This window comes from Dipodomys spectabilis, unplaced genomic scaffold, assembly GCF_019054845.1.
Source record: "Dipodomys spectabilis isolate Male_0828 unplaced genomic scaffold, ASM1905484v1 ptg000145l, whole genome shotgun sequence".
NCBI classification, from domain to species: Eukaryota; Metazoa; Chordata; class Mammalia; order Rodentia; family Heteromyidae; genus Dipodomys; species Dipodomys spectabilis.
Genome location: NW_024870822.1, coordinates 26028005 through 26040676, shown reverse-complemented (window position 1 = coordinate 26040676; position 12672 = coordinate 26028005). Strand labels below are relative to the sequence as shown.

General features: G+C 39.7%; 1 protein-coding gene across 1 annotated transcript in view; it reads left to right on the top strand.

Annotated features, from left to right (window-relative positions):
- Window positions 1–12672, top strand: part of Syt9 (synaptotagmin 9) — a 170746-nt gene that overhangs the window by 53767 nt on the left and 104307 nt on the right. Inside the window, exons 2-3 of the mRNA XM_042691531.1 lie at window positions 1991–2339; window positions 10433–10979. Coding sequence (XP_042547465.1) covers window positions 1991–2339; window positions 10433–10979 — 896 coding nt within the window. The remainder of the gene's footprint in view (window positions 1–1990; window positions 2340–10432; window positions 10980–12672) is intronic.

Here is a 12672-nt window from a genome sequence, read left to right as displayed (position 1 = left end):
ATTATGAGATTTTACTGTGGTATGGAGCCTGATTTGTGTTTAGAGTCTATTTTAGGTGGGGAGACTGATGTTTGTTATGGCAGCTAGACTCACTGGGGCAGGGATTCTTGTGCCCCCAGCCCTATCATTTGTCCTAGAAGTCTGAACCAATAAGTTTCCACTTCACCATGATAACTGTCAGAGCCAAATGGAGCCTGAGATAATACCATATTCTCCCATGTTGGGACCCCAGGCAGTGTGGATTCTAGGAACTTTTGTTTTATTTATACCTACTCTATATTCTGTCCTCTGTCCCCACACCTGGGAATTTTAATGTTTGCTCAATGTCTTTTTCTTTTCTTTTTCTTTCTTTCTTCTTCTTTTTTTTGGGTCCAGTCGTGGGGCCTGAACTCTGGGCCTGGGCACTGTCCCTCAGCTCTTCAGCTCAAGGCTAGCACTCTACCACTTGAGCCACAGTGCCACTTCCGGTTTTTTTCCTTTTGCTTATGTGGTGCTGAGGAATCGAATCCAGGGCCTCAGGCATGCAAGGCAAGCGCTCTACCACTGAGCCACCTTCCCAGCCCTCAATGTCTTTTTCTTAGTAGTTCATCATTGATGGGCTTTTCCTAAAGCCATTCTAGAAATTCCTTCAAGTGACTGATTTAGTGATCGATTGGCAATACCCTGTCTATTTTCCATTTCTTAATCATTTCTGTGGGATTTACAAAAGCAAAAGGCACAGAGATTCAAGCTCAGTCACCTACACTGAAACCCCATTGTTTTCCAAATGAGATGTAATTTTGTTTCACCACAATGGCAAAGATTAATTAGGAAGCGTAAGACACATCTAGTAGATCCATTACCAACCTGACAGTTGGCTTTCTTTCAGGAACAATTTTTAGTGGATTTTTTTTGTGCTGGGGATTAAGCTAAAGGCCTTGTATGTATTAGACAAATGCTTTGCCATTCGAATGACAACTCCAGCTTATGTTTTGTTTTTGAAATAGGGTCTTGCTATCTTTGCCTCAAAGTCATCATGATCTGCCTCCTAAGTAGCTGAGGAGTACAGGCATACACCACCATTCTTGGTTCACGAGAATTTCTTCATTTACAGCGTTATTATTTCATAACAATGATCAAAGGATTTTCAGAGTTACGTTGGAAAGCATATGGATGGTAGTTGGTCAGCTTGACTCAGTAGGTGAGTAACTTACAGGAGTAGCCTATATGCTCCAGCAGAAATGCACCTTGCCACAGATCCTAGAATGTTAGCATTCCTGTGGATGGTTGAAATGGTGAGGATTAAAGAACTAGTTTTGTATGATCTAGAGTAACTCTGAATTCTATCTTGCTTGTCAACATGTCTCCAGAGTCTCATACACTATCTGACACATAGTAGACAGTCACAAAGCTTTGGTGGGAACAATGAAAATACTAATGGTGAAACATAGAGGCAAAACCTGGGGAATGTGCCTGGGGATCCTGGGTGCAGGAAAGCCCAGTAAACAGAGGTATGGGTGTACGTTAGTAGCAGCAGGACTGAGTTCGGATTGATGCCTTGGCCTCTCTAGCTCTATTCTCGAGCAGAGTAAAGGCTCTTTAAGAGACCAGGTTTAAAGTTATGTATAGCATAACTTTATCTGTAATTTTTCAGTACTTGAAACGTCTCTACTCAGAAAATACTAATGATTTGTGTTATCTGTGTGATTAGACTTGCAAAGATTCCTAGTTTACCAAAACCATACCCATTTGTTTTGCTGTTCATCATAGGCTACCTGTAGGTGGTATTATGTCCTCTGTACTTTTGTTCACCAATTCTCTGGTTTCTGTCTTAATCTTCATTGTCACTGCCATAGAATCAGGTGATCTGGCAACATTCCTAACCTGGCCTTCCAGTCAGCTCCTTGGGGATGACTGGATGAGTGGTGACTCTCCCCACACGGTGCAATGGGCAGGTGTGGGCAGGTGGGGCGGGCCCACCACACTGACCTTGATCTTTGCTTCTTTGCAGATATCTCAGTGAGCCTGCTAACCCTCATAGTCACTGCCTGTGGTCTCGCCCTCTTTGGCGTATCTCTCTTCGTGTCTTGGAAACTCTGCTGGGTTCCATGGCGAGAACGAGGCTTGTTCTCTGGTAGCAAAGACAACCAGGAGCCTCTAAACTGCACAGACACAGAGACCAATGAACAGGAGAACAGTGAGGACTTCCTAGACCCACCCACGCCCTGCCCTGACTCCTCCATGAAGATCAGCCACACCTCCCCTGACATTCCCCTCTCCACTCAGCCGGGAGTCCAGGAGAATTGTGCCCATGGCGTCCGGGTGCAGCGCCAAGTCACAGAGCCAACATCGTCGGCTCGGTCAGTAATATCTCTTTACTTTCTGAATGTAAGACAAGGCCCACCCATCTCTGTTTCTTGGCAGGGGTGGTATTGATTATCCAAGGAACCTACACCCTTTATGTGTCCATTCAGAAACCTTTGCTTCCTGTGATGAAATGAGTTCCTGAGCTCTGCTTAGACTCCACAGAGTCCATAAAAGTATTATCTAACATTGAGAAGACTGACCATGTGTCAAGATATACATAACTTTATATTTATTATTTGATTAGAGCATCCAACTTTGAGGTGGATATTATTATTTTCCTTTTATAAAAGAAGAAACAGGTAGATTAAGAAACAAAGACACATATTAATCACTCAGGTCAGAGTATGAACCCAAGATCTGAGGTCTCAGACACTGTTCCTTGATGTCCTCCTAATGCTGTAGAATTTACTTACTATGTCTCTGACCTAGCTTAACAGTCCCTAATAGGCTCTCTTCTGACTCCATGATATAACTGGAGATCTTTGTCCATCATGAGCCTTTGTAAGATCTACAGAGTACATCGCCTAAGGTCACTCTTTTTCTATCATTTGTTATTAAGTAAGATAGAAGCTTAGTGATTTAAACCATGGACCTTGGGTAGTTAATAATCTGGCTTTACGTATGTGTGTGAAATAGAACAAATTACAAACCCTCTGTATGTATCCATTTCTCCTTTAGTCAAATAGGAATAGTAAACATACCAACTTTTAGGTGGCTTTGTGAGGTAAGTGATGACACTTACAAAGGTCTGCACCCATTAAGTGCTGCCATTTTGCTTTCCATGTTAATGTTTTCATTACAGTTGTTATTGAGGACAGGCCTGTCCCAAGACTCAGACATTATAAAATGATGAATTGGAAGCTAAACATCCAGATCAAAACCACTGGATATTAAAAGAGGCTTTTAATAAGAGATTGTTTTGAAAAGTAACACAGGAAGCAACTTTTGTTAAAATGAAGATATTTGCTTGCCTGATAGCCAGAGGAATAGCAGTGTACTGTTTTCTTTTAAGAAAATATGAACATGGTTTGGAGGAGGGCAATTTTTTCAAAATCCTTTATTCTCTAGAAACAGAAATAAGATTTTTACCCTTTTTTTATGATAATCAGGTTTATCCTAGCGGTCCTACTCATTCACATTAAGTGGGATGAAATATGACAGTTGATAGTTTAATTTTTTCAGAAACCTATTTTAGCATCATTTCTAATTCTGAATCAAAGAGCTAAACCTAAAATATTCCTCTGTCAGGAAATGGTTGTTTGCCATTTGATTTAGAAGAAATTCTCAGATTTTTATCACTAGGATTTCAGATTTAAGACTTATAAATAGCTAGAGTTCTGTTCAGCACTGTTATGGAGTTTATGCATGGTGTAGACTCATAATAACAAAGCCCTTTTGTTAAAAGACCTGAAGATGGGGTCCCCGTTAAAATTGTGTTCCAGTTCTGCTCTGCATATGGTTTTACTTGTCTGAATTCCTCTAATACAGTATAATAAAACTGCTTTTATTAGATTTGATCTGAGCATTCTGTCATATAATTCTAATGAACTGATACCTGTAATATCACTGTAATTATCACACTATTCTAGAAAAGAATATAAATAATTTGTATATCAAGAAATATAAACTGCTTAGAAGAGAAAACACTGTTACCTTTACCACTGACCTATGGAAATTGTGTAGAAAAGGGGGAAAAAGAAAGCAAAGGAATTATCCCTGTAAAAATGCATTTTACATTCAGATTATTTTGGTTTTGAAGACATGCAATTAAAGTATTTTTTTCTGATGGTGGAAATTAGACTTTGTAATAGCAAAACTGCCATGAGAAAACTAAAGTCTTTGCAGCTACATTTGACCTAGTATTAACAATTTGTATCATTATACATTTAAAACATTCATACCCAAATTACCACTGACCTAGTTTTATGTGTTCTGACTGTAAGTATATATCCCTATCTAGTAATGCATGGTCCTCTAATTCTTTAGCAATATTGTTGTGCCATAAGCATATACATTCACTCAAACACAAACATTCTTTTTTTAAACATTACCTTTAAGGAGTTGTACAAAGGAGTTTCCCTTTAACAAGCAGTTTATGCGTACAGTGTCTTGATCAATGCCACTCCTTTCGACATTCAATCCCATCCCTTCCCACCCACCCGGTCCATATATATAATATATACGTATATTCTCCATATATACATACATATATATATATTCTTACTGACAAAATGGAAAACTGAAAGATATTTCCTTCAAACTCTGAAACATTTTTAACATTCTATTTTTAAGTAACATACTTAGGAAGGGAGAAGTTATACTTTGCTGAGATGGTCCCAAAAGTTTGCTCTTCTAGAGCTACTGTATCTCCTGCTTTCTTCTTCATTGTGTCCTTCGCTTTGTTACTATTGCCGTTTTCTTTCTTTCCAAAAGAAAGCTAGAATATTCTGCATTCCACCATCCTCCCTCCTGGTTCCTTCGGTACCTGTACCTTTTCCTACCTAGAGGCCTCCACGCACATCATTCTCTCAGGCCAGGATTTTTCTATCTATCACATGTCACAGCGTTCCCATAACATCTCCTTGGCTGAGTTCATTTAAAACTTAGTCTTCCATTTCAGGGCACCTGATATCTCACCTTGGTTGTTACAGCTTCTGTTATAGCTCTCCATCAGAAATCTCTAACCCACCTGGCTCTTCAGATTGGAAACAATCAGCTCATACCAGTGCTATATGAAGATCCTGAAGATGAGTTTTGTTTTATCTTCTAAGAATGTTTCTGGTCAGAATGACTTTGTTTTTTTTTTTTTTTTCCCAAGATCAAATACATTAAGACTTTGTGTTTAGTTAGCTCAATTGCTATTAAAACCATCCAAATTTCCTGTTAATTCTTTTCAGCTTAGATGAAATTCCTCCTGTATTAATGACCTTATATGTTGGGATTGCGAATGTCTTCATTTTCTCAGAATTTTCAATACTAGAATTTTCTAATAAAGGTCTCAACTGCAAATATACAAAAATCCCTAGATCCCCAAAGTAGAAGAAACCTTGAAGGCTATCTCCTTCATTTCCTGATGCTGGTCCCATGATGACTATTTTAAATACTTTCAAATTTCCTTTGTAACACTTTGATGCTATGAAATTTTGACTGGCTACCCTACAAACTGCCTCATACTGGCACAGCCTCAACTCCTACCAGGACCATTATGTCATATAACCCAAGAGTTGTTAACCACCCCAGAGTCCATGTTCACATAGACTCAGTAGGAGGCTTTACCTGAAGAAAGGCTGCCTATTCCAGCTGTGTACTTCCTTCTCTCTTGGTTCCTGTAGTCTCCAAGTGTTCTGCCTAGAGACCTATACACACATTGTTTCCTGAGCCAGAAATATAGTTCCTTTATACTTGCCTTTACTGGCTGCATTATAACTCTAATATCCTAGCTTAAATGACTCTGCTCCTGAATGTCTTTCTTACGCCCCCCTCCCCCGTACCTGAAGGATATGTTCTGTCCTCCACTCACAATTCTCAGGTTGCTTTGCCTTCCCCCTTTGCTGCCTGGACTTCTGTTTATAAGTGATTACTTGTTTATTGTCTGGGACTTCCCTTTGGACGTTGAGTTCCATGAGCTCAGAGACCAGGTGTGATTTGTTTCCTTCCCTGTGTCTAGCCCCTAGGACAGCCCAAGGCACATAGTAGACTTTTTCCCTCCACAAATAAATGACAGAATGTATCCATCACTAGAGGCCACCTTTCTCAGGTTCTGCTGACATAAATGGCAAAAGGCCAAAAGTACAAACTAAATAAGACCCACAATGGTGTGAGTCTAGTAGAAAGCCATTTATCTCCGGCTTGACATTAGTCAAGAGGCTCTTTCTGATTCAGACTTTTGACCTTATCTTTGAGTAGAGCAACCAATAGAGTCACAACAATACGCTGATAGGACTCAAGGAATCAGATAATCCTTACACTGGATCCCTTTATTAGCTACAAATCCAATAAGCAATACATATTCAATGTTTGAATTACTGTGACCAGTACATTTCTATTAAGCTCTATTTTTGTGTTGGGAACAAAATAAAATTTGAATCACTCATATTGTTATCTCTTCAGATTTTAAAAAACTATTTCAAAATGGAGGCTACCTAGACCTATCTTAACTCTCACAAGGCCCTGAAATTATATGTAACTGAATATTTTCTCTACTGGGATTTAATGATCAGAAAATATATCCACAGTGCTTTTCTAGCAGTGAGAGTCCCGGAAGACTAGGGTGGAAGAAAGGAAGGAAGAAAATATATCTCTCCTTTTTCTTTCAATTTTAATTTTATTGTCAAGGTGATAGACATAAGGGGCATGGTTACATAAGTAAGGTAGTGAGTACATTTCTTTTTTTTTTAATTTTATTTTATTTTATTTGAGAACATACTGTACAGAGGGGTTACAATTACATGGGCAGGATAATGCATACATTTCTTACCAAGCATTGCAGCCTCCTCCTTTGTTAATTTCTTGTTGAACCTGTTACCCCCTCCCTCATTTTTCTCCCACTTTGCCTATTTCTCCATTCCCCCCCAAATTGTACAGATAATTTTCAATATAATCTCTCCCATTTAAGTCCCCAAGAAGAGTACCAATCACACATTTTGAAGTACTGAAATCATTCCTTAAAATATTAATCTAGAAAGAATGCACCAATGTAAAAGCCCCTTTGCCTTTGGGCTTCTGCTCCTTCCTGAGCTATGGCTGCAGCTTAGCATAAGATTCAGATTCATTCAGATGTGTTTGAATTTACCGTAGGAAATTTGCAAAAGTTTTAATTATCTTTGAACTCAGTGCTTTCTGGAGTAGCCTAATTGCTACTACCATTCGAGCTCAGGTCTAGAAGACCTAATTCATCTTGAAGATCTTTTTCTTGTCTTTTCAATGCCATCTGATGGCCCTGAGAGAAAAACAGGAGGTAGAAGAAATAGAGAGTCCCAACCTCAGAGCCAGCTTCTTTGAGTCTGTGTTTGGGTGTGGCTTATTTTCAAGGAAGACAACCTCTTGACTTTTCTTCCCCCTTTGTAACCATTTTTGGTGGTGTGTTTTTCTCTTGTTGTTCATCATCTACATTAAGAACAGAGGATTCCAGAGTGCTTCACAAAATGATTCCTCTTTACCACACTCACTCAATGTCATAAGCGATGTTACTCAGTGATATTCCGGAGAACCTAATACATACTACAAGAGCCACCTCACCTGGGGTTGAGCGGGGGAGATCCATTCCAATCTCTGTTTTATGGTTTTTCTTATTCTTACTTTGAACATGCTTTTATCATCCTACCCTCGTTTCAGTAGCCTATGAAAGCTATGGAATATTGATTTTCCATTTCTGCCATCTCATCTTCCCCTTCATGTCCCTAGGGCAACCTTCCTGCTCTGTGCTCTTATTTCTCAACCCCTAGAGTGCTAGCAATTATGCAGGGAAGGTATGAGTTACTTTGGTTCTCTGGCCACTCTGAACTCTTCTATTCTATGCTCCTCAACTTTACTATAAACTCACTGGCTCCTAAAAGGAGCCCCAGGCCACAAGAACCTGTCATGCCTGGTTATAATCTGTTTTAAGGAACTGCATTACAGTGAGTGTCAACTGTTTTCCACTCTGAATGTGGAGAAAAGGCCTGGGAATGGAACACACATGTTAAAAAAAACACTTGATAGATAATAGTGTTCCTGTTTGTGACTGATTTTTGAGAAGAATCTTTGACTATATTGGAAACTGCAGTGGGGGTTCTATATAGTTGAGTTCTCAGGGAATGAGATTTTGTTTTTACCTTTAAAGCATAATGGCCCTGTTCAACTCACCTACTATACCCCACCGACAGTCATGTTAGGAAGAACTGAACATGGAGTACCAATTTCTCTGAATTTTACATCTAATTAAATACATACAATACCACAGAGTATGTTCTATTGCTAAGTAGCCAAATCTATTTATTATAAATTTAAATTAAAATTTACTTGGTAGGCTTAGTTGCACATAGAAGGGTGAAGGCAGAATGTTTTTGCTGTGATATAGTGAATCCAAAGCCATAGTAAGAAACATTGTTATCTGTTATATACAGAGTCTGCTCAGCAGCCTCCTCAGAGCAAAGTGACCACAGTGACTTCCTCTCCAAGAAGGAGCCTCATGGCCTTTTAAGGGTGCCTTTTACTTTGTAGACAGTATCACTCTCTAACCAGCACCCAAAATGGTTCATAGTAGCCCCTGGTAGATATCCCTACAGCTATTCCACACTTTTACTTTGGCTCTTTTTTTGCTGGTTAATTGGAGAGAAGAATCTCCGAATCGTTTCTGCTAGGGCTGGCTTCGAATCACAATCCTTATTTCACCGCTTCCTGGGTATTTAGAATTACAGGTATGAGTTCTCAGTGCCCATCTTGAAGAATGGACCTTTTAAAAAATCCAGTCTCAAAGAAAAAATCAGTACCAGAAGGAGATGGAACTGGTACCATCACCTTCTGGCCTTGGCTGCTCCCTAACAGTTCTTCCTGATCAGAGGCCAGGAGGGTCAGATAAAAGCTCGGCTCTAGCATCCCAGTTGTTCCATTTACAGACAAGGCAGTAGCCTGTGGTGCCCCCCTGGAAAGCGAGTGTGGTCACTCAGCAGCATCTTCTGTCTCCCTGCCCCCTAAAATAATCAGAAACCTCAAGATTATATGATTTCTTTTTCTGGGAGAAATAATCATTTTATAGCAGCAAGTGTTAGACCATACAGAATATTTATGCCTTGCATATGTCTGTGTGCTGTGGTCTGTGTTGGGTGTGACAAGAACAAATGACAGCTCTGACAGTGTTCTGTTAGACCGTGTGAGTGACTACTGATTAGGAGGGTATTTTAGGACTGAGAGGAATGTGCAGTGTGCTGACATCTGTGATAACAAAGGAAAGGGATTTCCAACATGTCTTAAGGTTTGTTAATCCACTTTTACATCTTTTATTTCATAAGGTACTCTCAAGAAAGGAAAGGAAGACAAATGCAAATGTTGATTCTCCCTCTCCAACTATTTGCCCATCCCTCAGTGACAGCCCAGATGCTTTTAGCCTTCCATGAGAGACGCTATTTTAATTAGTTACTGAGGGATCGCTGCATATAGCACAATGTAAGAAAAATGAAGAAAAGCAGAAATAACCTTAAAAGCAACCTTGACTATGATTACTTCTTTCACCTTGTAAGGACACACACAGATAAGACAGATTTCAAAGACATTTATAGAGAAACATCTAACCCAGGCCAGTAAGCTTATAAAGAGTAGACTCTCAGAACAAATATTTAATTTGCAAATATTAATATCCAGCCTTCTCTAACTGAATCGACTGTCATTGCCTTTAAGTAGCTTTTCTTTAGTTCTTGTGTCATCGATGTTTATTCCAGAAATGAAAGCCCATGATTGTCAATCATTCACATGATACAACTGCAGCATAATCTCAGCGCTGTCACTCACAACTGTCACAGCTACCATCCTCTGCAACCCCACCCGAGTCACATCCCTCTACCCATGAGCAAAACCTGTGTTCTTGTCATGAAATGATTTGATCTGAACTGTATAAAAAATGCACATCCTTATAAAGCTGTAAGCCAATGACAGGAAATGTAATTTGGAGAGAGATGCACTCTTCTTTTAAAAAAAACAAAACAAAACAACCCTTACCTAACTATTTCAATTTCAGGATATTATCTACAAAAGTGAAAAATTTTTATTTTTAAAGCAGCTTGTACGAATCTTTACATTCCACCAACCAGATAAGCTTCTTTAATGGCACATTAGGCAGTTTGGAAAATGCATTAAACCTTTCAAGCTCCAAGGTCACATGTTAGTCAGTTCATTTCCTGATACCAAGCCTCAATTTTGAGCTTCAAGCCTTAGGGAGCAGCTTACTCACACTGATGAGCATTTTGAATTTAGGCCAAAAAGGAAAAAAAAAAGTCCATAGATCTAAGCTCTTAACAGGACACAACAGTCTACCTACATTCCAGGCACACGTTTCTGAAAGACCCGTAGCTAATGAGGTTATAACTTTGCTCTGTCTTGCTCTTCATTCAAGGCATAATTCAATCCGAAGACAACTCAACCTGTCAAACCCGGACTTCAATATCCAGCAACTTCAAAAACAGGAGCAGTTGACTGGAATTGGTAGAATTAAACCAGAGTTATATAAGCAGAGGTCCTTGGATAATGATGACGGGAGAAGGAATAACAGCAAAGCTTGTGGGAAACTGAACTTCATTTTAAAATATGACTGCGACTTAGAACAGCTCATAGTAAAGATTCACAAAGCTGTCAATTTGCCCGCCAAGGATTTTTCTGGAACTTCAGATCCTTACGTCAAGATCTACCTACTTCCTGATCGGAAAACAAAACACCAGACTAAAGTTCACAGAAAGACCCTGAACCCGGTGTTTGATGAAGTATTTTTATTTCCAGTTCCCTACAATGACCTTGAAGCTCGGAAGCTTCACTTTTCCGTATATGACTTTGACAGGTTCTCTCGCCATGACTTAATCGGCCAAGTGGTGGTGGATCATTTCCTGGACTTGGCCGATTTCCCCAGGGAGTGCATCCTCTGGAAGGATATCGAGTATGTCACCAATGTGAGTCCGGCATTTCTTCATTTGGGAATGGGTGCTTCTTGGTTAACACAGAATCTGATTATTGAGGGAACAAGTATAAAACTCATGCCAATATCCTTTGGGCTGTTGTTTTAGAACCTCTTTGTACCTTTACACAGACAAGAATTTTTAAAACTATTCATTTTGAAATTGCCAAGAATTGGGGCTGGGAATGTGTCCTAGTGGTAGAGTGCTTGCCTAGCATGCATGAAGCCCTGGTTTCGATTCCTCAGTATCACATACACAGATAAAGCCAGAAGTGGTGCTGTGGCTCAAGTGGTAGAGTGCTAACCTTGAGCTGAAGAGCTCAGAGACAGCACCCAGGCCCAGAGTTCAAGTCCTATGGATGACTGACCAAAAATTAATAACAAAATTGCCAAGAATAATCCATGAAAAATATATTAAGGAATCATATTCTCTCATTTTGGTTTCTACCTCTGCTTTAGAGCATTGTTGGGCTGTTTTATGTTAGGTGGGTTCTGGCAATCCTACTCACTGGTGTTCTGCAACTTCAAGACGTTGCCTGACTCTAAGAGCACTAAGTCCTACTCTCTGTTCTCAAGTTGCCTCAATGCCAGTTCCATGAGCAGCTCCTCAGCTTTGACCCTGGGAGTGTAAGTGATTGAGAAGAGTTGGTACCATGGTTTCAAATGCAAAACTCACAATTTGAAATTATAAGGAAGTAACTCTGAAAAGGAGCTGCAGGCCGTGACAAAACTGATTTATAGGAGGCCAAATCCAACTTAAGAGTTTAGGAAAGAAGACAGAGGTGTTCCATGTTTAAATGTAAACATGAGATCACAGAGGACATGAGATTACTTCATTATCTCCCGTCAGTCACTCTCCTGCTGAGATGTATTGACACTTGAGAACAGAAAGGAAAATGACTTTCATAGGTAACTGATACTTCTAAGCCCCCTAACTGATATTTCTTTTACATGCCCAAATTTCCTGAGACAACTTTGTTAGATCATCATGAATTCAAGTTTTCCTGAGGCCAGCATGGCCCTGTTTCTCTATTTTTGCATTTACACCTGCAAAGGGTTCACCACATTTATTCAGTTCAGACAGCGATGCAGCTTGAATTTGGGCCCCATGTAATTCAAGACTCATTCTGTTTAGCAAGACAACATACAACCTCTGCCTAGTGGCCAAATTCCCCAGCTAGTACTCTCTCATCCTATAAACTGGGGACTCACCCATGGTTTGGTGACTCTAAGGGGCACCTCTCTATATGCCAGTTCCACATGATGCCAGTTCCAACTTTGTCCTGCTATCCAGATAAAAAGAGTGTTGAATGAGGTTCTACTGGCCACCATCGTAATAGTTGGAAGGAAAGGAAGAAGCTGGAAAAGTTAAAGAGAATTGCTACTGATAATGCTAAGGTGGTTCAGCATGCTGGAGAAGGAACAGACTTCACTTTTTAAAGGTTGTGATATATGTAAACCAGAAGTGGATGTTGGAAGAAGTAAGAATTGTTTCCCAAGTCCCAGTTGGAAGATTTAGGGGGCAGTTGAGATACTTTAAGAAAACAAGAAAGACAGGTTTCTTATTCTAAGGTATGAGTGGCCCAAGAATTAATGGTCTCTCTAGGGTATTTACCAAGTCCTCTTGTACATGAAAACAGAATTATGGTCAGCTGCTGTGATGAGCCTTGGACTTATGTCTGAACTCA